Genomic DNA, 26883 nt, shown 5'->3' on the forward strand with positions numbered 1-26883 from the left:
GATTGGTAATCAGAACATATCTAAGCTCCAATAAAGGCAATCGATGGAAGCTGCTCCATGGAGATTTGAAAACAATCAGAGACTGGAACTTTACCATGTTCCTGCAACAAATTCATCACCCCTAAAGGGAATTCTGAGATCATTTTCTGCTTTTAGAATGGTCACCGGGGGCTGGCCCGGTTGCGCGGCGGTTAAATTCGTCAACATTCCGCTTCTCAGCGGCCGGGGTTCGCTGGCCCGCATCCCGGGTGTGGACATGGCACCTCTTGGCACACCATGCTGTGGTAGGTGTCCCACATATAAAGTAGAGGAAGATGGGCACGGATGTTAGCTCAGGGCCAGGCTTCCTCAGCAAAAAGAGGAGAACTGGCAGTAGTTAGCTCAGGGCTAGCCTAAAAAAATTTAAAAAAAAAGGAATGGTCAACGAAATTCAGTCGACTAATATTTATTAAATACCCCAGCAGGCCAGGCGCTGTGCCACACCCTGGGGATACAAAAAAAGCAAATCCGGGGAGCGGGGAGGGGACACAGTCCGCCTGAAGGAGGTTGAGAAGGGCTGGGACTCCTTGCTCCTGTCCTTTTGCTGTAGGCTTTCCTGTCAAGTGTGGGTAATAGTAACCCTGAGGAGAAAAGAAGACGGTAAAACCTTCATCCCGGTCCGGGCAAGCAGGTTAGGCCGCGCCCTAGCATCTCATCACTGGGACGAGTGGGAATGAGTGACCTGCGGGGACATCCTCCCTGCCACCTCCGGCCGGGCCAAACCTCAAGCGCATCGGAATAAGTTCTTTTAAAAAACTAAGAATCCCTATGCCTGCCGGCTAAATTAAGTGTGTTTGACGAGAACCAGGGCCCCGGCCGCTATTTATAGCCTCCTCGCGGCTCCCCGCCTGGCGCGCTCCAGCCTCCCCGGGCGCGGGCCCGACCACACGGCCGCGGCGGCCAAGTCGGCCAGGTCGAGCGGGGAGCCCTGCTCAGTGGCCCCGCCCCGCCTCGGCCGTCTGGAACCGCGTCCCCAGGCGGCGGGACGCGGGCCGGGCCGAGGCGCCCCGACGGCCGCGCGCCCCCAGCTCAGAAGCGCCGCGGACCGGCGGCCGGGCCCCGCGAGGACAGGCGCCCCGGCGGGCAGGACGGGCTCGTGCGCCCTCCGCTCCCCCTCTGTCCCTCGTGCGCCCTCCGCTCCCCGCGTGTCCCCGGCCGCGAGGGCGCGGGAGCCGTGCCCCCGGCTCCACATCCCGAGCGGGGTCCCGCGGGGGAGGCGCGGGATGCAGGTGCGGGTGGGGATGCCGTAGCGTTGCAGGGCGAGGGGCCGAGGTGCGGGTGCCGGGTGGCGGTGCGGGACGTGGAATGCGGATGCCTGTGCGGGCGCAGGTGCAGGGTGGCTGTGCAAGAGGTGGAACGAGGGCCGGGCGTGCGGGTACCAGGCGGGCGTGTGCAGCAGGGGTGCGGGATGCGGCCCGCGGGGCGGGGGCTGCGCTGTGCCCTGGCGCCGCCCCGCGCGCCCGGGGTCGAGGTGCAGGCGGCGGGGCGTGGCGCTGCTGCCGGGGCTGCGGCCTGGGGGCCCCGACCAGGGCCGCAGGGGCGGGGAGCTCGGACCCTGGCGCGGGGCGCGCGCGTTAAGTGGCGCCGCACGTGCGAAAGAAATTCTGCTTTTCCCAGCGGCCGGGAGCCCTGCTCCGGAGGGAGCGCGCGCGGGTGGCCGCCGCGGCAGAGCGGGGTAAGCGCGCAGCCGGGCGCCCTGGAGGCCCGGGGCTCGCCGGCCGGGGGGCGGGCGGGCTGGGCGTCTGCGGCTCCCAGCCTCGTGGCGATCCTCCGGGAGGCTGGGAAGTTGTGGGGAGCAGCAGGGTGGAGAGCGGGGCTCAGGAAACTTTCCGAGGAACTTTTGGAATAGCTGACGTTCCTTTGCTCCCGGACATCTCTGCAGAGCGCCAGTTCTCAGCTGGGTCGTGGCTTTCCTTGATGGATGGCTGACGGCGGGGTTGAGAACGTCTTCCCCTTTGAGTGGGGGGAAGCAGAGTTGCTCTGGAACTAGGGATCTTAGGGACGATTTCAATACTTGAATCCTCTCCGCAGATGTCGCGGCCGCAAGGAATGGAGCGCGGCGGTCTGCTGGCGCTTAGCGTCGCCGCGCCGTCCGGAGTCGTGTGGGTGTCGTTGAGGAACGAAGTTGGCTGGCCTACATTCTTTTAAGAAAATGTTTTAAAGTTTTTTCTTTTTAAGGAAAGAGTTTAGCTATAAAGTGCCACGACCTAATTCCTTGACCTATATCCTTGTTATGGTGTGTTTAATTTAAAAGAATGTACAGAAGAGTGGAAAACGTTTATCTGCCTTCCCCAGCACCTTCTTGGAGGGGCTGCTCTGACAGTGAACTGCAGGACGCGGGGTGTATGTGCTTTGCTGTCTGCTCTACGCTCTAGTGAACAGAATTCATCCTAGTGTGCAGAGCTCTCAGTTCATGAATATTTGTGACTGGGACAGTAGAGACAAGTGGAGTTCTCTGGTTTTTGTTTTCTCAAGATATCTCCAAAATATGCCATTTAAAAATGGTTATATACAAGCAGCCAAGACGTGAATTATGCATTGGTTTTTATTACCCAAGAATTCAAAATGGTGACTTATGATATGTGCATCACTTCACTGGCGGTCCATCCATGTGCTGTGAAATGTATTGGAAAACAAACATTAAAAGATTAAAGAGGAAAAGGGGGATTTATTTGCCAAGGTCGTTGTGTTCACAGTTCGTCGGCTAATTTGGCCTGTGTTCCCCTGGTTCAGCAGTTTGGTTGCTGTTGAGATAAGCTTCTAATAGGAGCGCTGCACCGTTCCAGGAGAGTAATCCACAGAAACTTCACTGCAGTAACCTTGCACATGCCGTGGATGTTAACCAGGAGTGTCCACTGGCTTCAGGCTGTCTGAGAATAATGGCATGGAACAAAATTTCGTTGTTTGCCAATAAGAAAAAGAATTTTGACACAATTTCCTTGAATATTACGTTTTCAGTTGTGTTCATTTTCTTAACTAATTTTTACATTATACACTTGAAACTTAAAATTAATTATATGTATTTATCACAGCCATTGTATAAAGCCTCGCGCATGTAAAGAATTTGAGCTATAACTGGTCTTTCAGATATTACCATTACTTGAATATGCACCTAACACAGAATAAATAGGACATATTTTTAGGATTTTATCAGTATTGAATCAATATCATACGTATTTTTAGAACTTTACTTCAGCATTGCATAAATACATTAATAAACACGTTAATAAACACATTACATTTTGTAACATACCAAAATATTATCAGAACGTTATAGACAGGAGAAAGACCTCTGAGAAACGTTTTACCCTGTACAGAAAACATGGTTCCCAGGACCTGTCTGTATTAAGAAACTCAGCCAAACTCAGCTGCTGTCTTGATTAACATACCATCTCCTTCTGCCTCCCCCTCCACCGCGCCACGACCATTACCAGTACTACGGAACACTGCTAATGCTATATCCTGATCAGTTTCTTACAAGTCTGCCTCTCCCCCAGAAGGGACCTCCTGAGCGTAAGGACCATACCTTAATTATTTTGGTATCCTCAGTGCATGGCACAGTGCCGCACGCATCAGAGGTATTCAATAAATGTTTACTGAATTGAAGAGGGGAAAAAAATTCAGTACTTGTGGCCATAAACAGCATACTAGTGTCTGTGAAAACATTATACTTTTGCGATTTCAATATAATGCTTAAAGGCAATAGAATAGTGATAATGTTTAATCTTAATTTTCATTCTTACAGTGGTGGGAAATTGGGTTAGTACTGCACTGCTTGCTTTTTAAAACCTCTGCACCTTCAAAAGTATGACGTAGTAGTTAATGGTCGATGTGAGCAATTTCTGAACTTTTACGTTTTCTTTCATTTGAAGAATTAGTGGTTTGCTTTAAATTTACTGTCAACAAACTAGTGATACTAAAGATAAAAACCACTTAGTTTTTTTTGTTTAGACCACCTGATTATCTCTATTAATTATTGCTCATTTATTCATGAAACTCCCATTTCCTATTAGCTTTAAAAGGAATCTTTTATTCTAAACATGGAAGAGATTTCTGGTTATATACTAATAGAAGTAGATTTGAACAAGAAAAGTGAAATTATATTTATACTAAAGAAATCATTATTTCTGCAAAAAATAGAAAAGATTTTGACAGATGTAATTTGTGTCAGTAATATAAATGGAATAATAAAATACTATAATTCTAAGGTGGTGAGGTTTTGTTGGCCAAGCAAGAGTAAAGGTAATATCTGAAATTGCTCTAAAATGATAATGCCAGTTTATTTGAAGAAGTATCCTGGACTGCTGTTAGCATATTAATAATATTTAACAATTTTGGACTCTCTGGACCAGAAGAAAAGAGCAGAAGTTCAAAATGTGCTCCCACTCATGTTTCTACACCTACGTTTCAGGGTGTGGTTGAGAGAACTCAAGAGGCAGCTCCTGTGGTCTGAACAGTCTGTTTGATGCACAGCCCTGTGAAGTCACGGGGAAGGGAGGGCACGCTGGACAGGCGTCGACAGTTAGGAGTCTCCGCTTTGTGACCTCGGGCAATCACAGTACCCTCTCTGGGCCTCCATTTCCTGATCTGGAAAACGAAGAGAGTAAACTAGACCTCACCTAAGATTCTTCTGCCTCTGAAATGCTATGATTCTATATTTCTTCCATGGATAATGAGTAAGACTCCTGGAGGATGATGTAATTTGGACTTTCATGAGGAAATTACCTCTCGGCTGACCATCCTGCATGTATGAAGTCAGTGCTCGGTGTCCGGTTCCGGCTGCCTCGTCCCGAAGCCGTGACAAGCGCTGGCGGAGCGCTGGTCCGCCGCAGCGCCGCTAACTTTCTTTAGTGTTGCTTGCGCTGGCCCCAGGCCACCCTTCAGAAGGCGGCTACTGGAAAGTCAGTTTCACTTTAAGGATAGTGACTTTTTTTTCGTTATTCAGTTATTAAAACCTTGAGAACTAATGTTGAAGTACGTTAAAATTAACACATCACTAAAATGTCTAAATCAAATGTTTGAATAAGTGAAAAATTCTGATGATATTCTCAGGTCTTTCACAGAAATCATTTAAAAAGCTTGTAATGCCATTTAATGATTGGAGGAGGGCGGGGCGTCTGAGGGTTCCTAGTGTGGCCTGAGCAGGCCCGAGGACTCCTGTTTCTCCTTACACTCCAGACTGGCTGTGTTTTCTGTAAATTGAGCCAAAGCTATGCCGCTGTTAATGTTCTAGCTTCATGTTAGAACTCTAATTGTGGAAATGGTGGTTTAATCCTGATTTCTGGAGGCAATATTTATTTTATTCAAGTGCTTCAAGAAGAAATACTGTGGATAAAAAGTTAAGTATATTTTTAATCTTGACATTCTTGAGTATAAAACATTGAAGACACTTGTTTTGAAAGTAATACAGTTGTTTAAATTGCTTCCAACTTAAAATTAGCTCTCACTAAGCTTTTAAGGTCAAAAACAGAAGGAAAACTGAGGAGTGCTTCCTTTTGACTAAAGATGAAAAGTCTTGATCATATGTACCTTAGCCAAATAAACACTTAGGAGCATATGACTTTTTGGGTATTCATAAATGATTAAAATTCCCACATGAAAGAAAAAATATGAAGATAATAATAATACATGGATGGCAGACACTGTTATAAGTGTTTTCAGTATGTTCTTTTTTTTTTCTTTAAAGATTGGCACCTGGGCTAACAACTGTTGCCAATCTTTTTTTTTTTCCCCTGCTTTATCTCCCCAAACCACCCCCCACCCCGCCATACACAGTTGTATATCTTAGTTGCAGGTCCTTCTAGTTGTGGGATGTGGGACGCTGCCTCAACATGGCCTGACGAGCGGCGCCACGTCCGCACCCAGGATGCGAACCCTGGGCCGCCGCAGCGGAGCGCGTGAACTTAACCACTCGGCCAAGGAGCCGGCCCCGAGTATGTTCTTATTTAATAAAATAAATAGATTAAAAATATAATTATAAAACAATTGCATGTTTCTGGAGATTTATTCTCTGACAATAAAAATATATAATCCCAGGACCGGCCCAGTGGTGTCGTGGTGGCATAGCGGTCAAGTTTGCATGTTCTGCTTTGGCAGCCTGGGGTTCACAGGATCAGAGGGGTGTGGACCTAGGCACTACTTATCAAGCCATGCTGTGGCGGCATCCCACGAATGAAATGGGGGAAGATGGGCACAGATGTTAGCTCAGGGCCAGTCTTCCTCAGCAAAAAGAAGAGGATTGGCAGCAGATGTTAGCTCAGGGCTAATCTTCCTCCAAAAAAAAAAAAAATATATATATATATATATAAATATACATATAAATATATATATGTATGTATATTAAAAAGTATATATATATACTCACATATATATAATCCCAGCAGTGCTTTAGAATTAGTAATAAAGTTGGAAAATTAATGTTTTGTAATTTCACTAAATCAGTTGGTTCTGTATGAAAGTGATGTTTCCTGCCAGAACCTTAGGTTATTGAAAAGTTAAGTAATAAAACTCATACATTTTTCTATTTAAAATAAGGAAGCCCCCAGAACTATACTATAATAGGTAATTGTACTCTAAGTTAAAGCATACCCTTAAATTGTGTGTGTGTATTTTATAATAATACTAGCAAGTACTAAAATCTACATATCTATTTAAAAGATCCATGGGGATTTTTTTGTAGATTTAGTCTATATACTACGAATATAGTATACATGATAAGAGACTGGAAAAAATAACAAAATAAACTTTTATTCTTTTTCAAGCATATCAAAGTTAGTTCTTTAATAAAATAAAAACCTCTAGCAAGACTAATATTTTAAAAGCCTCAAATAAGCAATATTTGGAACCAAATAAAGGAATATAACTACAAATACCATAGAGTTTAAAAATCGTAAGAAAACACCATGAATTATTTTATGCCAGTAAATTTGAAACTTAGATAAAATGGAAACTTTTCTAAAAGATATAAATGACCAAAATTGGCTTAAGATATAGCACCCCTACCTATGTTGGGAACAGTGAATGAAGCTGAATTTGTAATCTAGTCTTCCTCCCAACCCCCTCAAAAAAAGACATTAGTCCCAAACGTTTCTATAGGAGATTCTCATACACGTTTATTTAGAGAATTTTTATTTTTCAGGCTAAGATAACTTTCGCACCAAAATCAAATGATAGTACAAAAAAAGTTGAGACCAATCTTAGGTATGAACAAATAAATAATCCAAAATAAAGTAGTAGCACTTTAAATTTAACAGTATATTAAAAATAAAATCATGACAAATAGGATACTTCACCATCTAAAAATCACAATAGATGCAGGAAAAATATTGTTCCACTAAATCCAATACTCATTTATGATTTGGAAAACAAACACAGACAGACTCTTAGCAAACAAGGACCAGATGGAAACTTCCTTAGCCTGATAGAAGTTTAACATGAGACTCAATGATAAAACTTGAGAAACGTTCACGTTGGAGACACGGGCAAGGAAGGAGCGACCGTCTCCCCAGTGTGCTAGAAGCCTGGCCGGTACAAGAAGACAAGAAAAAGAAATAACGGGAATTCGCATTAGGAGAGAAAGAGACAAATCTGCCCTTAATAGCAGGTGATATGATTGTGTGTCTTACACAGAAAATCCAAAGGAACGTCCTGACTATTAGAACTAGCCAGAGCTTTCTAACAGGTTGCTAGATATAAGATCAATATATAAAAATAACGTTCCTAAGTACTAATGACAACCAATCAGAAATTATAATTGAAAAGCTATGTAGAACAAGTAATTAGAACAACTGTAAGAATAAATCTAACAAAAGGAGTGTATGCCCTTTAGGGACACTGATCGAAAGCAGTGTTGGAGGGCATAGAAGATGCTCGATGATGGGGAAACTGGACTGTAAAGGAGTAAATTTGATTCGTCTGTAAACTTATTGCAATTCCAGTCAAAATGGTGTCTCAGATTTTTGTGGAACTTGATAAGCTGTACATAAATTTCATATGGAAGAAATAAAAGTTCAAAACTTCTCAAGACAAATTTGAAGAACAAAGTGGGGGCCTTGTGCTGCCAGCTGTCTTGTGTGTGTAGAACTGTTGCTGTTGGGGGCTTGCTGGTTGTGGTGATCAGCATGAGTGACCTCCAGTGGTTTTTTTCGGGAGATAAGAAGCAAATGTCACGTGTTACTCAGTCTGGAAGTGCGAAGGTTCAGTTTTCTCCTCTTTTATGCTTGCCTATGTGGCACTGAATTATAAGTGACACTGGACCAGCTTGTGAAGGCCTGGCTTCATCTTGCCCTTTAGTCTTAATAGCTCAGACATAGCTAAATGTTGGGGTCAAAGAAGAAGAGTAAAAGAAGAAAGTCTTTTGTTATTTTGACAAATTTAGTTTGAATTTCATTTCCCCCTTAAAGAGTCAGACCAGAATTATGAAAAAAGTGTGATAAGTACATAACACCATGGGCTAGGCCTGGTGGCATCTGGAATTTACTGTCTTAAGTGTGAATGCTTGAAATAGGCAGATAAGGGATGAAAGAAGCTAATGGAAAACAGTCTTTCCACTGGCTAAACAGATAACTCGATAAGCCGCCTTTTCATTGTACTGTATCTGTGACTAGTTCAGCCTACTGTGTCCTTGTAGATTTGTGCCAAGTCAGGGATAGTAAAAAATAGTGTTTGCCCCACAGCAAACCGGAGCAGACGTGACTAATTGAACATAGAGCTCTTTCTGGCTAAGCCTGCCTGTGACCCTCAAAATCCTGCTCAGCAATGTTGCAGGCAGTCACAGTGAAAACAGAATTATTTGCCTAGCTATATGCTGTGTTGTATTACCCGTAATTTATAAAACAAGTAACCATGTTTTTAGTGTCAATATATTTTTACAAAAGAGAATCAAGTATAACACAAAGTGACACATTTTTGCTCTTCCTCTATTCCAGTCCTATCTAAAGCTCGCCTTTCCTAATGAGCAGCTCTTTTGCAAGTCCCTCCCTAACTGGCCCTCCAGATGCCGAGAGCGCCCCTGCGCTTGGTCTCAGCCCCTGCTCCTTCTCTCCTGCTCTCAGCTGAGCCCGATCCAGTCTCTGGGTTTGATGATAACTTCCAAATGTTTATCTCCAGCCTCGACGCTTGTGTGTCTAGTAGACATTTCAAACTTGACATTTTCTAAATGAACTCATGATTTTCATGCCCTTCCCCAAACCTGCACCTCCTTGGGTCTCCCCACCCTGGTAAATGGCAGTTCCCTTCCTCCATTTCAGGGCAGAGACCTTGGTGTCCTCCTCAGCTCCTCTCTGCCCTACCCCAACACTCTGCCCGGGGCACATCGGGCTGGTCCCGCCTTCAGAATCTGTGCAGACGTGGCCATTTCTCACCGCTTCTGCTGCTCCCACCGTTGCTTTCTGGATGACAGCACAGCCTCCTCCTGGACCCCTGGCTTCACCCTTGCCCCTGAGCCTGTTGTGAACACAGCAGCCAGAGTGGTCCTGTGAAGACGTAAGTCAGATTATGTTACTCTTCTGTTCAAAACCCTCCGGTACTTTCCCATCTCACTTGGAGTAAAAATGAAGGTTTTCGTCACTGCCTGCTGTGATCTCTTCATCTCCCCACTTACCTCTCTGATCTGCTCGTCTGCCTGTCTCCTCCTGTCTGGCTTTGCTCCGACCACACCACCCTTGCCATCCCGGGCCACCCAGGTCTGCCCCGTCCTGGGAGCCTGCACTGCCTGGACTGCTCCTCCGTCATGGCTGAGACTCAGCTCTTCTCAGCTGTCCCCTCTCAGTGAGCACCCATCCTCTCTAACCCCTGCGCTTCCCTCTCTGCTCCTCCCCAGCTTTCTGTTTCTCCTGGCCCTTAGGGCATCTGCCATCTCTCATCTAGTGTCTTTCCCCGCTGGAGTGCGCATTGCCCGGGCTGCGGTTCCCCGTTCGGGCAGCGCAGAGGGCCTCACACATGGCGGGCCTCACTCAGCCCTCTTCTTTGGCCACATCGTGTACACAGAGGCGCTGTCTGGCTGTGGAGAGGACACAGGTGGAACCCGACCTTTTCTCATCCTCTCTATTCTGTCGTTATCACACTCTTTTCTTCTCAAGGGCTCGAGTCCTGCCCGTGCCTGAGAAGACGACCTGCTTTTTGGCCTCGCTGAGAAGAGTCTCGGCAACACTTGGGAGAACCTTTTGTCTTACGCCTACGCCCTTTCCCTCCCTCCCATCCTTTCACCCCATCCTGGCTGCTGAGCACCCTGCTCCATCCTCCTCATCCTTGTGACTCCATCCTCTCTGATATCAAACACCTGCAGGTGTCTTGAAAACACCTCCTTTGGGCCCTTTGCCCTACTTTGACCCATCTTGTGTCTCTCCTTCCTTCGAGTTCTAGATTTCTTGGGCACGTGCTCACTGTACCATGCCTCCACTCACTCCCTGCCCTGCCTCTTTAACCCTCGCCCAGGCTTCTGTTTTTGTCCCTATTCTGCCCCTAGACCGCTCATCATCAGTGGCCTCTTTATTGTGAGATCAAAGGGCCTCTTCTTTATTTCCATGCTTCTTGAACGCTCTGAAGACTGTTGACACTGTTAGTCACCTTTTTCTTCAGAGTCCTCCACTGGCTTCCTCACTTCTGTGTTGCCCTACTTCTCAGTTTTGTTGACCGCTCTCAGGGAGTGTGCCTTCTGCCATGTGAATAGCATTCCCAGCAGGTGAGTCAGGCTCTCCTGGTCCTCGGGCATCCTTCACCCTCCAAGCCCCTCGCAGTTTTCCTTGCATCAGCTGCCCCATGGTGTCTGGTCTGTAGGAGCATGCAGGAGCTACCTGACCACTTTTCCCCCTAAGGTTAGAATTTTCTAAGAGAACTTTGCCGGAAGACTAAGGGAAAAATAATGATAAAAATAAAATATGAAAGGATTAAACAAGTTTTCTGAGCACAAATTCCAAGAATCTAATAAAACCCAAAGATTTGGACGTCTCTGGCAGAGCTCATTGGGCGCCTACTGAGGGAGGTCCCTGCCCTCCACACTGTCTCGGGGTCTCTGGTCTCCGCCTTTGCTCGGTCTTGAGCCCTTACTCGCTTTGTCAGATCATGTGATCCTTTGTTGAAGCACAATCACACGTCTGCCATCTTTACACACACACCAAGGGCAATGAGTCATTTCCTGTATCGCTCTTCATCTCTCTCACTAGATTTTCCATGAAGCCTGTCTGTAAAGCCTCTGCTTTTTGTGCTGTCATCCCGTCTTCACCCGGGAGAGGCGGAGTTACCCTGCAGACCCTATGCCAACCACTTCTACTTCCGTGTCTCCAGCTTCCTCCTGGACATTGTCCCTCTGTCTGCCACCACTACTTTTAATCCAGTCAGAAAACCGAAGTCTTCATCTTTTCTTCCAGTCTCAAATTAACACCCCTCTCCCAGTGTCTTTCTCTTTAAATGGCCCCATAACCTTCCCACTCACCAGGGTTAGAAATGTAAGACCTGTCTTTAATTCATACCTCTCTCCTTCATCCTCTGACTCTCGTCAGACACTGTGTTCTGCTTTATTTTGTCTTCAGAATGTATCTCCTTTTTGTCCTTCCTTTTTCCCATTCGCCCTCCTGTCCTCCAGCCGGGGCCTTCAACACTCACTCAGAGATGACCACACTCTCCCTTAGTCCCGGCCGGCTGGTAGAGGCCCCTTCTTTCTTTTTTTTTTTTTTTTTTTTAAGATTTTATTTTTTTCCTTTTTCTCCCCAAAGCCCCCCGGTACATAGTTGTATATTCTTCATTGTGGGTTCTTCTAGTTGTGGCATGTGGGACGCTGCCTCAGCGTGGTTTGATGAGCAGTGCCATGTCCTTGCCCAGGATTCGAACCAACGAAACACTGGGCCGCCTGCAGCGGAGCGCGCGAACTTAACCACTCAGCCACGGGGCCAGCCCTTAGGCCCCTTCTTTCTTGAACCGCACTTTCAGCATATCTCTCCCCTCTCAAAGTGGCTTCATGCGCTCTCTTTCCTTCCGCTCACGTGCACCACCAGTGTTTACTGAAGGTCTTCTATGTGCAAAGTGTGGCCACGGTCCAGATCCCTGTGCATAAACACCCAAATTCACTGCTTCCTAACCCGGCACCCCGTGTCAATCACACCAGGTCACACATATTCCCACCACCGTGGGAATGTTATTCTGTTCTTGAAATGCACTCCCTTCTCCCTTCCTCTTCTCCAAAGCCAAGCCTCCTAACGCCTGCTCGCATTCCACCCCTCCCAGGCGAGCCTTCCCTGGCTACATGTTTTAATATTAATATCCTTTTTCTATGAACCCCCTCTGTGCCTGTATAGCTCTCCATTTTTCCTGAATTTTCCCATCTCCACAAATAGATTTCAAGATAGAGGGCATGTTTTTCCTTCTACTGTATCCCATAGAACCTGTGGCCCAGAGTTGAGCACAAGATTGTCACTGAGTAAATAACCATTGATTGATCTAAAGGGAAACCAACATATCCTGAAAGCCAAGGGGGAAACCATGTAACTTTGGAAAGAAAGGTAGAACTGTCAGAAGAACATGAAAGCAGCCACATAAACTTTGAAACATAAGATCTTGTTAGTTCTGCAATGGTGTCAGAATCAAATTTTTCATTGAGATAAAAATAAAAGACAAATGCCATCTCATGGGGATAATCAGTGTCCCACATCCACATGATAGACGACCCTGCTGCTACCATTTTAGATCAGTGATCTGACTTTGACCCATATTGCCAGTCTTTCAATAGATATTTAGTCCTCTGGTTAATTTTTTTACTCATTCATTCATGCATTTTCCAAAACAAAACAAAACCAAAACCATCAAGTGTAGTAGCAAGGCTCAGCAGCGAGCAGCGGGCTACAGCAGCCTGGCCACGGCAGGAGAATGTAAGCTCCAGGTCACCGTGATGACCGTTGTCAGGGCTGTGGTGCCCCTCAGTGATCCCAGGATCATTACTAACATAGAGCTAACAATGCGGCACATATTATATGTGTCTTAGGGACACGATTCAAGAGATCTATGGAGTAGAAACCATAATGAAAGAACAATGAAAAAGGAATCAGCATACTTCTCCAAAAACTGGAACTTTGCAAAATGAAAGTCATGGTCATTAATTTTTATGATGATAAATGTGATTAGTAGTTATGGGAAATGCAAAGAAATATGGAAAGAAAAGAAAATCACCCAGTTCTTAGAAACATGACGGTTAACATTTCAATATCATTCTTGCTCTTCCTTTTTCTGTTTGTATATATGAGTGTGTGTAAAACAGCTGGTATCAGATTACAGTTTTGTATTAGGCTTTTGTCATTTATCATTACAGCATGAATATTTCTTCATGTCATTAATGTTCATAAAAATTATATTTAATGAATACCTTATATCTTAGTAGATATGAATGAACCACAGCTTTTCATTTATGCCTTTATGCTATATAAAGAATTTAAGATAACATATCAATTAGGAATTCTTTTGTCTGCAGGCCACAGAAAACCTCACTTGAGCAGGTAGGGTTTTTCCCCTCTTGTAAGTCTGGAGGAGGCTGCTGGTGTGGATTCAGCAGGTCCGCATTGTCACAGCAGGTGCCTTGTGACTTTCTGGACCATTCCCTCGTGGTTATTGACACCTTCTTGCAAGGTGGCTGCCCAGCTCCAGGCATCACATCTGTGCTTAATATGGAAAGAAGGAGGAAGGGACAGTACAAGTAGCATCTACCCTTTTATTTGGGAATGAAAAGCTTTCCCAGAAGTTCCCCAACAGACTCCTTACACCTCATCAGAGAGAACTGCCTTTTAAAGACACCTCCGGCCACAAAGGGCAATGAGAGAGCAAGAATTTCCCCTCCGTCTTTTTAGAGGCCGACAAGGGAAAGGAGGACTTGGAGTAGGGCTGGGTTGGCCAAAACATGGTGTCAGCCATGGACAGCCAGCCACTATCATTTATTTAACATCCATCCTTTAGTGGACGCTTCTGTTGCCAGTTATTCTTTCTTATAAGTAATATTACAGTAAACATCCATGTAATCAATTTATCAGAATCTCTGATTATTCCCTTAGTATGATGTCCTAGAAGTAGAATTATAGGTCAAAGGTCTCATTACTTTTACCTGTCTTCATACATATTGCTAGACTCCTTTCCAGAAAAATCTTACCAGTGTGCGCTACCACCCAGTGCCTGAGAGATGGGCACTCCCATTTAGGACACACTCAGTCATCCCATCTTTAGGACTTACTGAGCCTTGGCAACTGCCAGAGTACCAGCGAAGTGTGCAGGCGGGGACCCGTTATGATTCTGTAGGTTGCACTCAGCGGTCATGGTACAATTTTAAGGGCACATATTTGAAAGTGTTCTACAGCACCTGGACTTAAAGGACCCCGGAGAGGCAGAGCCTGCAAAGAAGATGCCACGGTCAGCTGCCCTACCCTCCTCCACCTGCTTTACTAAATGCATGAATACTTGTCTAGCTCCGTGTTTCTCATCATGTGCACAGTGCACATTTGGGGAGACAGTTCTGCACTCTAGGGAACACCCCCAACATTGCAGAACATTTTGCCTCCCTGGACCCACAGGGAAAGGCCAGCAACACTCTGCAGTCTCTGTGACAGGCAGAAATGTCGCCTTCCTCATGGTGCTATGTGCCACCAGCCTTGTGTGCAGAGCCTCCCAGGTCTCAGCACATTGCACTGACTGCTTTTTAGCAAACACATTACACACGACAAGGCAGAACTGCCTGAGCTTCTGGGAATGTGACAGGAAGAATTCTTAAAGTCCCCATACTGATCTTTCCTTGGAGACCTCCAGAAATGCACATTGCCCAGCTGTTCTGCCTACAGACGTCAAGAAGGAAGGGCTGTCCCGGCAAGCCCCAACCTCAGAACTAGAATTAAAGAGAAAGTCCACAAGCGGTCAAGGTGGTTCAAAGTGGTTTTCTATAGAGACCCAGGGGACTGCACTTGTCCCAGGACAGCAAGAAGAGGGGTGCCATCTGAAGCTTAGCACGTGGGGGTGTGGGAGGACGGAGAGAAACCTCTTAGACCATAATGGAAAGAAACAGCCGTTAAACCAGGGCCACAGCAAGGAAGAAGAGAGAACGCAGGGCACCCGTGTTTGCCTGACTTGGCCACCCTTGAAGGGAGAGTGGAGGTAAGCGACAGGCCAGCAGTCCCTGGATGGGGCTGAGTTTTAAGCTGAAGAAACAGCATGCGCAAAAGCATAAAAGTAGCATTTCAGGGACCCCAGCAGTTTGGTCTGCCAGGAGTGCTGGACCAGGCTGATGGGTGGCACATACTGTGTGTGGCTTTTGTCCTGTGCCGCAGAGTCAGATCCCCAGCAGAGTAGAGGGAGTGGGTAGGGTGAAGGGCAGAGACATCAGTTAGGGGCCTCGTGACAGTCTGGGCTGGGGGCAAGTGCCCGTCTGAGCCCAGAGGGATGGCTGTGTGGATCCACATAAGAGTCAGAATTGATATCTTGGAGAATGTGACCTGGATTGGTTCCCTGACATCTGACATCTTTCGCGGGAGAGTGGGTTGTTTCATGTTCCATAATTAAGTTTCTGCCAAAGGTACGTAAATATTAAAATTTCCCTGAAGATCTCAAATGACCAAAATAAAGAGTTGAAAGTTTATTCTAAGAGAGGGTTAACGTTTGTCTATTTCTTTAGATCATAGTGAGTAAAGTTTTGTTTTGTTTATTTGCCTTCGAACCAAGTCATAAAAATTAATAGTTTTAAACATTTTAAAATTCAAAATAAGAAGAGTTTTCTTTAGTTCCACTGGAGAATTGTATACATACTTACCGCTTGGACCACTTTCCTCAAAGCACAGAATGGCAGTGAGACCAGCAGAGCATCTTTTGGTTCCAGGTTGAAGTATCTGGCCTGTCTGAGCCACCGCGACATGAAGGACGCCCTCTAATCGTGGTGCCTTGCGTCTGAGGTGCACTGCCACCTTCGCAGAGAGGGCCCCCAGGTCTTACCTCCCCCATCTGAGAAGCAGTTCACTGCATGTGACCATCGTCCCCTCACAAATGGAGACACAAGCTCCTGCCTGGGGACATGCAGCAAGTTAACCATTTATGCAACACTTGCAAAGTGAAAAAGAAAGCAAATAATAGAAGAGGTAGTAGGTTAACATGGCAGAAGTTATGACGGTGGCATGGGAATGACGGCAGCTTGGGAGGAAGTTGCTCTAATCCCACAGGGACAGAAAGGTGGAGATTAGAATCGGCCCAGCGTTCCCGCAGAGACTGGCCCTCGAGAGGGCAGGACAGGCAGCTTGGAGGCCAGCGGAGAGTTACGTTGCCCTGAGGCTCCTCACTTCTCTTTGTGGCTCTAGTTTTCTCACCTCTGAAGTGAGAGCTGAGTAACTGTGGTTATCTCATTTATCCCAGCACCTGCATGGCGTACGGAAGCTCTGTACTCTACTGGTGCTGTAGACGGTTGCTTAATCCCGCGTGGCGGAATACTGGGGAGATATGTACAGACACCCACATCCATGTGCGTGCACGCACACACACATTCCTGTGACAGTTCTTCAGCGCCTCCCTCGTTTGGAAGTGGGAGTGCAGCTGCCCCATGAAATGGTATTCCTGCGCCTGGCGGTGACAGTGGCCTGCCCCAGTGGGTTGGACTCAACAGCCTCCCTGTTGTAGCCTGCCATTAACAAGCAATGTTCCCTTACAGGTTAGCAATCCGAAGCAATGGGCGACTGGAGCTTTCTGGGGAAACTGTTAGAGAATGCGCAAGAGCACTCCACGGTCATCGGCAAGGTTTGGCTGACAGTGCTGTTCATCTTCAGAATCCTGGTGCTGGGAGCCGCGGCGGAGGAGGTGTGGGGAGACGAACAGTCAGACTTCACCTGTAACACACAGCAGCCAGGCTGCGAGAACGTCTGCTACGACAGAGCCTTTCCCATCTCCCACATCCGCTTCTGGGTGCTGCAGATCATCTTCGTGTCCACACCCACCCTCATCTACCTGGGGCACGTGCTGCACCTTGTGCGCATGGAAGAGAAGAAGAAGGAGAGGGAGGAAGAGCCACTGAAGGGAGACAACCTGCACCACGAGCCAGCTGGGCCGTGTGGGCTGAGCAGCGACAGCCAGGATACGCCCCCGGTGCGGGATGACCGGGGCAAGGTCAGAATCGCTGGGGCCCTGCTTCGGACCTATGTCTTCAACATCATCTTTAAGACGCTGTTTGAAGTGGGCTTCATCGCCGGACAGTACTTTCTGTATGGCTTTCAGCTGAAGCCACTCTACCGCTGTGACCGGTGGCCTTGCCCCAACACGGTGGACTGCTTTATCTCCAGGCCCACGGAGAAGACCATATTCATCATCTTCATGCTGGCAGTCGCCTGCTTGTCACTCTTACTCAACATGCTGGAGATCTACCACCTGGGCTGGAAGAAGTTTAAACAGGGAATGACCAACCACTATAGCCCAGACACCCCTGGAACCGGGATGGGGGCCACAAAGCCGGAGGGTGTGACCCCACTCCACGTCCCCTCCAACTCTGCCCCTGCCACCGTTACCATTGGATTTCCGCCTTACTACGCTCACTCTGCCTCTTCCCTGGGACAGGCGATGGCCACGGGCTATCCCGGCGCCCCTCCACCACCAGCAGACTTCAAAATGGTAGCCCTGTCTGAGGCACACAGGAATGGCCACCCTGCCAATTTCTGCAATGGCAACCACCACCTGCTAATGACAGAGCAGAACTGGGCCAACCAGGAGGCCGAGAAGCAGAGGTCTGTGAGGAAGGCCTCCCTGCCGGCGTCCACTTCTGCATCTCTGACCCCTCCAGGCAGCCCCCAGCAGCTCCCTCAGTTGGGTGGAGCAGGAAGCAAAGCGCCTGCCCTGTTGGCGAATGGCAATGGCAGCCCCTTGGGAGAGAGTAAATTGGAAGTGACTCCTGACGAGGAGGAGTGGGCAGTGACCACCGCGGTGGAGATGCACGCACCTCCTTTGCCCCCTACAGATCCTGGACGGTCAAGCAAGGCCAGTAAATCCAGCGGCAGTCGGGCCAGGCCAGATGACTTGGCCATCTAGTGGTGGTCTCTCCAGACAGCTTTATAATAACCTTTTTTCTAGCAACCAAAACCAAGGTGTGGTTCACATCAGCAGGTGGAGAGAGCCTGGAAGTGAGCGAGCTGGAGTCGGAGGGAGGGAGGAGGCCGGGCGAAGAGAGAAGGTTTCTGTGTGTCAGTGCTTGCTGTTCCTAACACTGTGGAGTAGAGTGGGGAGAATATCAGTGCTTTCTGAGAGGGGGCGGTGGGGCAAAGCAGGGTGCAGGTGCTGTTGGCTTTTAAAGATATTCACAGCAACCCAAGAGCCCAGAAACCTGGGTTGCCTTGGCAGGTGCTGCTATGGGCCTTGACTGCTGCTGCCTCTGTGGTCGCTGTTGCGTGTGGGAGAGCAGTCGCTGCATCTCGGGGCAGTTAGGTTTCTATTCCCAAGCCCTGCAGAGCTCCGGGCGGCCCCGAAAACGGGGGCGCACTCAGCCCTATCTCTCTGTTTGATACTTTTTACTTTGAGTTGAATTTCATTTGGGATATTTGCCAAAATGCACTAAAAAAAGATTTAGAGCAAGTCTATCTAGTGTCGTTTGAGTTTCTGAAATGGCACGCGAAGCCCAGGATATCAGACCGCAGGCTTCATGACAAGTGACAATGCGCAGCTACCCTCCGGAGGCAGAGATTCAGCGGGCAAGGGCACAGGGGTTGCTGGGAAGGAAGCAGGTGGAAATGCAGCAACACGAGATAATTTTTAAATAGCTGAGGAAATTGAAATAAAAGTATGGCAGGTATGCCTCAGGTATTTGTTTTTAAATGATAGTTTGTGCTTTGATCTGAATTGTACAGGTATTCCTATTTTTGACCACTTTCTATCTTTCAGGAAAAATGAAAGAAAAACAGTACTGTTAAAATGCATACTGACAAAGAGAGGGCTAATTTGTCCCATTACATAGTAGTAAAGATTTCAACTTTCTTTTCAAAGAAATTCTTCAAGCTCATGCATCAGCTAATTACTGTGAGAATGCATTATATAAAATAAGAGCAGGGAAAAAATTTAAGTGCACTTCAAATACTTGACGTTGTGAAGTTTTGAATGGGAGGTAAAAAGGTAACTAGTGTTGCCAGAAAAATTATTTATACTGATGAGTCAATGGCCTACATTTTTTTTTAACAGTACAAACAGAACTCCTCAAGCTCCCAAACCATTCTTTGTAGGCAGCTGTTTGCTCTCTCTCGAGTGTAAATGAAAGTGTCTGGATTTTCCTCCCGTGAGTGTCTGTGCTGGTGTCAGACGCCGCCCCGTCTGTCTCGGCACGGATCGCTGTGGGGGATGTATGTGCGTGGGTGTGGCTGGAAGACGGCAGCATTTCCTGTGTGGCACACTCTGCTGTGTCTCCATCACTTTTTGTTTATAGGCCATGAGCAGTGGTAATGCTGAGCCTGCCATTGTCACACTTTTCACCTCCAACGTCTACTGAATAGCGTCAGCCTTTATTCAGCATAACACTGTGCACTTTCCAATTGGATTCATTTCTTTTTATGAATTTGATTATTTATTTGGGGCCACACTCCACAGCATACTTTGTATTTTATATTGTAAAGAGTGACCCACAAACAATCTGTTAAAAAGACCTCGACTTCCCATGCTCGCAGTAACGTGTGCAGCTGATTCATCAGTGCCTTATGCTCGATGGAGAACGGACTGGACGATCTCCTCGAGGTGAAGCATGCTAACGTCCCAAACATGTCTTTGCAGCCTTTCTCAAACAGATTGACAGAGGGAGAATTGAGCCCTATGGAAAATTATTGGAGTGACGATTTTCTTGATTCTCCCTAGGCTAGTGCCTAACTATGCCACTCTGAATGCACAGGAGAGAAGTTAATTCATCACATACAGTGGATGCCTTTGTCTTCGGGCAGCAGGGTTTGTTCTCCTGGGTGAGAAGGGCCACTAGAAAGTCCTGATGTGAAAAGCATTCTGATAGAAAAGCTTTGGTCCTTTTAGAAAATGCAGGTGCCGCTGTCAGACAGCAAAGGTACATACAACTCACTGAGTGGGTGTGAATCCTTAGTTCTTTAGGTTCTATCATGATAAATGTTAATAACGGTAATAAGCTTCTTGTTTACTCATGATTTAATTTTGAGTGGGGTTTGAGATGAGAGTGAGAACTATAATTATATTTAGTTTTTACATTTTAAAATTGGATTTTATTCACCATATGTTCATGAAGATGCCAGTATTATGCAATTGACCATAGTCTGTTGGCCCATTTAGTGCCTGGGTACAAGTGTAAAATTAGATCCCCCTACTTGAAAACCATTAATTTATAAAGAAGTAACATTTTCCATACAACAGCGCCTATAGTTTTTTTTCAGGTTGGTGCTCTGAGTTCAACTCCTGTAAAACCTGAAAGCATGTCTCACATTACGTTGCAATTTGAGGTACTCACGGCCCTGAAGGCCGGCGCCCTGCCCCCTCACGGGCATGTGGGCAGTGTGGAAGGTTGCTCTCTATTTAACCAATCATTTTAAGCGTTGAAATGTGCAATAAAAATAGAAATTGCCTCTTCCTGTGGACAAGATTCCAGATATATTTTTTCTAGCCTGTTAATTTTTTGGAAATTCCACTGAAACTATTTCTCTCTCAATTTAATAGAAAATTTTTTCAAATCTCTAAGCTTATTTTGAAACTCTAATGCTATGCCTATTATTTTTACACACCTTATTTTTTAATCTGCAGTATACTAGACAATTATTTTCTTCCATCCATGGTTCTAGAAGCCTAGTCACCCAGCCAACACTGCACGATCCATAAATAGTTATAAAACGTCAGCATCGTGCACACCCAGTGCCCAAATCCATTTTAAAAAGCTCTAAAACATTTCTTATAGAATCCCTCACTTTCTACTTTTTAAACTTTATTTTGCTGTGATTCTTTTTTTCCCCAAGAAATTGACAAAAATGATACTTTAAGTTTAAAAAGAAAAAAGAGAAAGGGGAAAAGAGCAAGGTAGAATATTTGTGATGTGTCCTGGCTTTCTTTGATCTTTAGGTAGGCGGCTAGATCAGAGGTTTCTTATACAAAAAGGCCTAGAGAAGAACTATGCAGACAATTTAGACATCCTTTTAGAAAATCAACCTAATGAGATTTAGGTCTCTTTTCAGTTTAGGCTTTTTTTTTTTTTTTTTCCTGTTAACACTTTCCTTAATTCTTTACTGAATAAAGTTCTTTTTTCTGAAATTTTTCTTTTAAACTTTTTCTTCTGATATTTGTAACATTCATTTATGGATCTCCACCAAAATAAATTCTTATAGAGTATTGCAAGCTTTCAAAAGGTAAATGTTTTTGACAAAGGTCAGTAGATTCCTGCCAACACCCCCCCCCCCCCCCCCCCCCCCCACCCCGGGAGTTCAGGACATTCTAAATAACTTTTAAATACGACATGTAGACATTAAAGTCAAAAAATGTATTTCTCTTCCTACTTTTATATTACACTGCAAAGCTTAGGTTTACTCACTCTAAGATTTTTTATTGCCCAAAGGATTTGGGTCATAACGAGACTTTTTACGGTCAGTAGGAATTTAAATAACACTAAAGGCAGTGCAGTGTTTCTAGCACTATATTTGAAGATGTTTGGTATGTCAGTGTTAACTTTGATCATAATCTTTACAAAACTCTGGCTAAAACTTTGTTTTTGTGCTATAACACTATCTTTCCTAGACTAAATTATAACTGAAAATAAGTATTTTATAAGATAAGTAATAAAAAGTGGCCTTAAATTTAAATCACTAGTTCTGTAGTTGGTTATTTTTATTGATAGAATCCTTGAGCAGGTTTTCAAAAGAAGAGTTTTCATTGTTTTAGATATAATAAGCAAAAACTTCTTTCCTGGAAGAGAAGCTTGCGAGATTTCTGCAGTGGCTGTTGGGTCTTTTCACAGGTACTTACCAACTTAAAAGTGTCTTCCAGCGCGCCTTCTAGCATAGCCACATCTGGCTACATGTTCTCCTGAAGAGATCACATTGTCAGTGTTCACTTGCTTGTCCTGAGTCCTCCTTCATCCACGATACTGCCAAACTCTAAACTGAACTAAAACATACACAGAGAAGGAGGCCGCGACTGCGTGCCCAGCTGGAGGAATTTGAACACACCTAGGCAGGCAAGACCCAGGGCAAGAAACGGGATATTTCTTCATCCGAAGGACTCCCTCTCTTTTTTCTTTTTTATGTCACGACCGCCCACCGTTTTTCTTGCTGTCAATATTACTCTAAAATTATTCCTTATGGAAATGGAGGAGACCTGTGGGAGGCAGAAGGGAGGAAAATGTAGAAGGAAGCTGGTCACTAAGGTACGACGAATACAGCTGTCTGCGTCTCGGCACACTTGGTTAAAAGCCATCCAATTGAGTGCTAGTCCTAAAAAGAAGTCAACTTGGCAAGCTCTGAATATACCCCAGAAAACTACTATTGTCCCTGATCTGGAATCTTCTTTGAGCCATTTTATAAGTTTTCATTACCTTCTTAGTGGGAAAAACAGAATAGTTTAGTCTTTTAAATGGTTTATGGTTTTTCTTGAATAAGTTCTCAATAAATATGTGCTGAATAATGAATGAATGAATATGAGCCTACCTCATTAAACTGTGGGAGCCAAACACATCCAGGCCATTGGGTCAAAACTGGCAACCTCTGCAAGAACCTCTAAGGTTCTAATAGGTCTAACAATTCACTCCAGTAATAGGCAACAGGCACCAATGGGCTTACCCTTCCCGGAAAGGCTGGTTCTTGTTTATCTGTCCGTGTGCAGTATTCATGTGTATGAGACGCACACAAAAATGGATCTGGGCATGTCCTGCTTCCCTACAGAATTGCAGGTCATGTCGTCCATAATATGGGTGGGGGCACCCTCCTCCCCCACCTGATTATGACAGACAGCCTCAGAGGGCTTCCAAGGGCTAGAGGTTCCAAATTGGAACTAGAGACTATTATGGGTCAAAGGAAGTGCCCTTCCTTCTAATTTCCCCTGAAAGTTTAAAGCAAAAAAAAAGACAAAACAGAAAAAAATAACCAGTCATTCTCTGGCACGATCTCAGAGGAAATGTATACATTTCTACAGTAAGCCTTAAGGAAACTCTTAATCCCTCCCACAGCCCATGAGGATAGGAGGAGTCAGGCAGCCCGGGCCAAGTAGACAGGGTACAAATGCCACGAAGAGGGAAGCATGAGGGCACAGCTCCCGTGGAGCCCTCTGGCTCCCGGCCGTGGTGTCTCGCCATCCCTAACTTGCAGTGTGTTCGGATTAAATAAACACACACACTGGGCGGCCCTGTTTCAGAATAAAGCAGAATGGTCTCAAAAGCATCCCTGAGCTAAGAATTTTCATTTCCAAAGTCCTCAAAAGTCATTCAGAAAGCACATCCTCACCTACATTTTAGCCTTTATCGAGTGTGAGTTTGCGAGTGTGTGTGAGTGAATGTGTGTGTGAGCCTGTGTTTCTCCTCATTGTACTCTCATGTTTCTTCTTAAAGTACTTAGCGCCCAACCCAGACAAAACAAGAGGCAGATGCAAAACCAAATATGCTTTCCTGCCATTTGCAGCAAGGGCAGCTGCTGGCTGGGGCTGCGGCAGTCGGCAGCGCTGGCCGAGTTCCTGTCGTTCTAGCCCAAAGGTGCTATGAAAACAGACCTTAGCTCTCCCAGGCTGTCTGTCAGGTGGGGGGCGGGTGCGATTAGGGTGTTGAGCCACGTCCCTGGAACAGAACCTGCAGAGAAAAGGCAACATGGGATGAAAAGGAAGAAACTTTTTTTCTTTTCTTAAAAAGATCCACCGCTAATATAGATCCAACCACGAGTTTGAAGGTTTTTCTTACAATATTCAACATTCACTCGAGGGTTCACTTTCAGAGCTGCCCTGGTTCTCAGCGTGATGATGTCGTAATGAGACGGCCCCTTCACCCCCCACCTCGCCCCCCACGGGAGAGCTGGTGCTCTGAGGAACCCACCACCTGTACTCAGTTGTTACTAAGTGTGTGAGAATGTCCAGCACTATAGAAACTAAAGATGTGAGAGTGAGTCTATGCATATTTTGGGTTTGGGTTTTTTTTTTTTTAATGAGCAAGAGAAACTTTAATGTACAAAAAGAACTTTATAGCTACTTAAATTTCAAATTAATATTTCATTATTGAAGTTCAAATTCAAAAACCTTGCTTTCCTTTAGCTTTTATGTTCGTTGTACAAATGTTGCTGTACTATGTATAAATCTAGTAAACTTTATATGAAATAAGAATAATCACCTTCAATTAGTTGTAGCAATTAAACTCTTAAAAATCAGTCCATTTAAATTCTTCTTAACATTTTGAACGCATTTGTAAGTTTAATTTATTCATTTTTCTTCTTAAATATTTCAGATGCCTGAATGGCATAACCCACACCCTTAACTCACAAAACTTCATAACAACCTTAAACAACTCTTTAAAAATCTAATAAATCAAAATTGTAAATATAGGAACTTTCGAATTCTTGTATGCATTCCATATTGTTTACAGACTTAGTCAGATGCTCCTTAGCTTTATAACTTATAAATCACAAGTCTAAAATTAATTATAGATTTGACATAGAAGTTACAAACCCTTTTTGCCAGACTCCCTAACAGGCCAGTTCCTCTTCAAGATTACAGATACAGCAAATGTCCAGCACGCCGAGATGTCACACGGACAGAGGCCGGGCGCTGGCTGCGTGGGTTCAGGGTTAACGAAGGATCGATTGCAAAAGGCCTGAGGAGTGTTGTTGGTGAGCTAGAAACGGTCCACACCTTCACTGTGGGGGGTCACAAGTGCATACATTTTTCAAAATTCACTAAACTGCACCCTTAAAATAGATTTATTTTATTTCATATTACTTATATGACAACAAAGTCACTTTAAAATGAAATATGTGTATATGTAGGTGTGTCTATTATTTATACACACATACACACCTGCATGTATTCTCAATGAATACAAAACATAAACTGAACACAAAAGGACTAAATCTTCAGCTGGACTTACTTTCTCATTTCTATGTTCAATTATTAACAGCTTTTTATGGTTGAGCTAAGGTCTGAGAGATGGGGTGTGAGGGAACACAAGCCAAGGAAGCAGTTGGGGCCGACTGTGGTTCTCCATCAAGGGCTGAAAAGGCGGGAGTAACAGGTGAGGTTGCACTGGAATTCCAGCCACTGGGACAGGCTGTCGCAGGACGCGCACGGGCCAGGGAGACTGAGACTCCAGCGTACCGGCACGTCTGGGGTGATCGCTGAACTGATGACAGGCAGAGGGGTGTATGAGTCTCCTGGGGCTGCTGTAACAAGTTGCCACATACTTAATGGCTTAAAACAAAGCAGATTTATTCTCAGTGGAAGCCAGAGGTCCGAGATCAGGTCCACTGGGCTGAAGTCAAGCTGTTGGCAAGGCTAGATCCTTCCAGAGGATCCAGGGGAGAACCCACTCTCATCTCTTCCACTTCCAGAGGCTGTGATATTTCCCGGCTCCCGGCTGCGTCACTCCAATCTGTTTCTGCTTCCGTGGCCACATCACCTTCACCTCTGCCATTGTCAAATCTCCCTCTGTCCCCTTGATGAGGATACTGGTGATTACGTTTAGAACACACCCAGTTCATCCAGGACTCTCTCCCCGTTTCAAGATCGTTAACTTAGTCACATCTGCAAAGTCCTTTTTGCCATATAAGATAACATTCTCAAAGCCTAGGGATTAAAATGTGAATATCACGGGGGGCCCACCACGAGGGGTTGATATTTTGGACTGGATAGGCACTTTTCACCACCTGCCCTAAAAGCTGTGTGCTTGGCCCTCTCCTTCCTCAACACTGGTATCCATGATATGGATGAAGATCCAGAAAACTTTATTAAATAGTAGATAACAGGATGGAAGGGGCTTGGTGAATGGGACACTCAGAGTCACAAAATATCTTGCCATTCTGGACTCTGGGGCTAAATCCAACCAAGCAAATCTACATCAAGATCCGGATAAGAATTTGCACTTAGGTCCAAAAATCCAGCTGCATCAGCGCAGCCTGTCCCGGTGGGAGCCCATGTGAGCAAGCGTCATGGCGCTCACATGGCCGGCAGTGTGGCGCAGCTGGCAAGACCAGTGGCAGTCCTCGGCCGACTATGGAGCAAAGGGCCTCCCACTTCTGCTCTGCCCTGCTCAGAGCCCACTAGATGGTGGTGAGGATAAGGGGCTACATTTTGTGAGAGTGATGAAAATGCTAGAGCTACCCTAGAAGAGGCCTGGAAACCAAGAGGACACTGTTGAAGGAGCTGAACCATTAGGCTGAAGAGGAGAAAAATGATCGCCCTCCTGTGTAATGTCAGTTTTGAAGGACTGGCATGGAGGATTACACTCAGCTGTTTGAACCCCAAATGGGTGAAAACTTCAGGGAGTTGGAAAGAAAGGTCTTTGTATCAGTAACAGCCGTCCAAAGAGACAGTGGCCTCGCCCAGGTCGGAAAGTTCTGTCACCTGCTGGTTGGGAGCTGCGCCCTGGCCTGCTGTGCACACTCTACTGACGACATCCCTTCCCCATGGACATTGTCCCGCTTGGCCTCCAAGCCTGAGGATAGGCAAGCAGGCCCCGCTGCCTGCTCAGGGACACCTTCTGAGGGAAAGGGCCCCACCTTGGCCCCAGAGGACGCCTGACTCAGCCTCCAGACATGCTCGTCAGCTGATTCATAGAGCCCCACCGAAACGTGGAGCTCTATCCTGATTTTCACCTGGGAGAAGTCCAACCAAGAGTTGACCTAAAGACTTGCTTTATGTCACATCAGCATGTGGGAAATATGAGAAATAGCTTCAAATAGTGTTATT

At 45.8% G+C, this 26883-nt stretch overlaps 1 protein-coding gene across 1 annotated transcript; it reads left to right on the forward strand.

The window, feature by feature from the left end:
• The first annotated feature begins 1536 nt into the window (after positions 1–1536).
• On the forward strand, positions 1537–21826 carry GJA3 (gap junction protein alpha 3). The gene is made up of 2 exons (XM_046663754.1): positions 1537–1714; positions 16694–21826. The coding sequence occupies exon 2, from the start codon at positions 16711–16713 to the stop codon at positions 18055–18057; it is 1347 nt and encodes a 448-aa protein (XP_046519710.1). The 5' UTR covers positions 1537–1714; positions 16694–16710; the 3' UTR covers positions 18058–21826.
• The last annotated feature ends 5057 nt before the right edge of the window (positions 21827–26883 follow it).

Source organism: Equus quagga, chromosome 6 (assembly GCF_021613505.1).
Source record: "Equus quagga isolate Etosha38 chromosome 6, UCLA_HA_Equagga_1.0, whole genome shotgun sequence".
In the NCBI taxonomy this organism is placed as follows: Eukaryota; Metazoa; Chordata; class Mammalia; order Perissodactyla; family Equidae; genus Equus; species Equus quagga.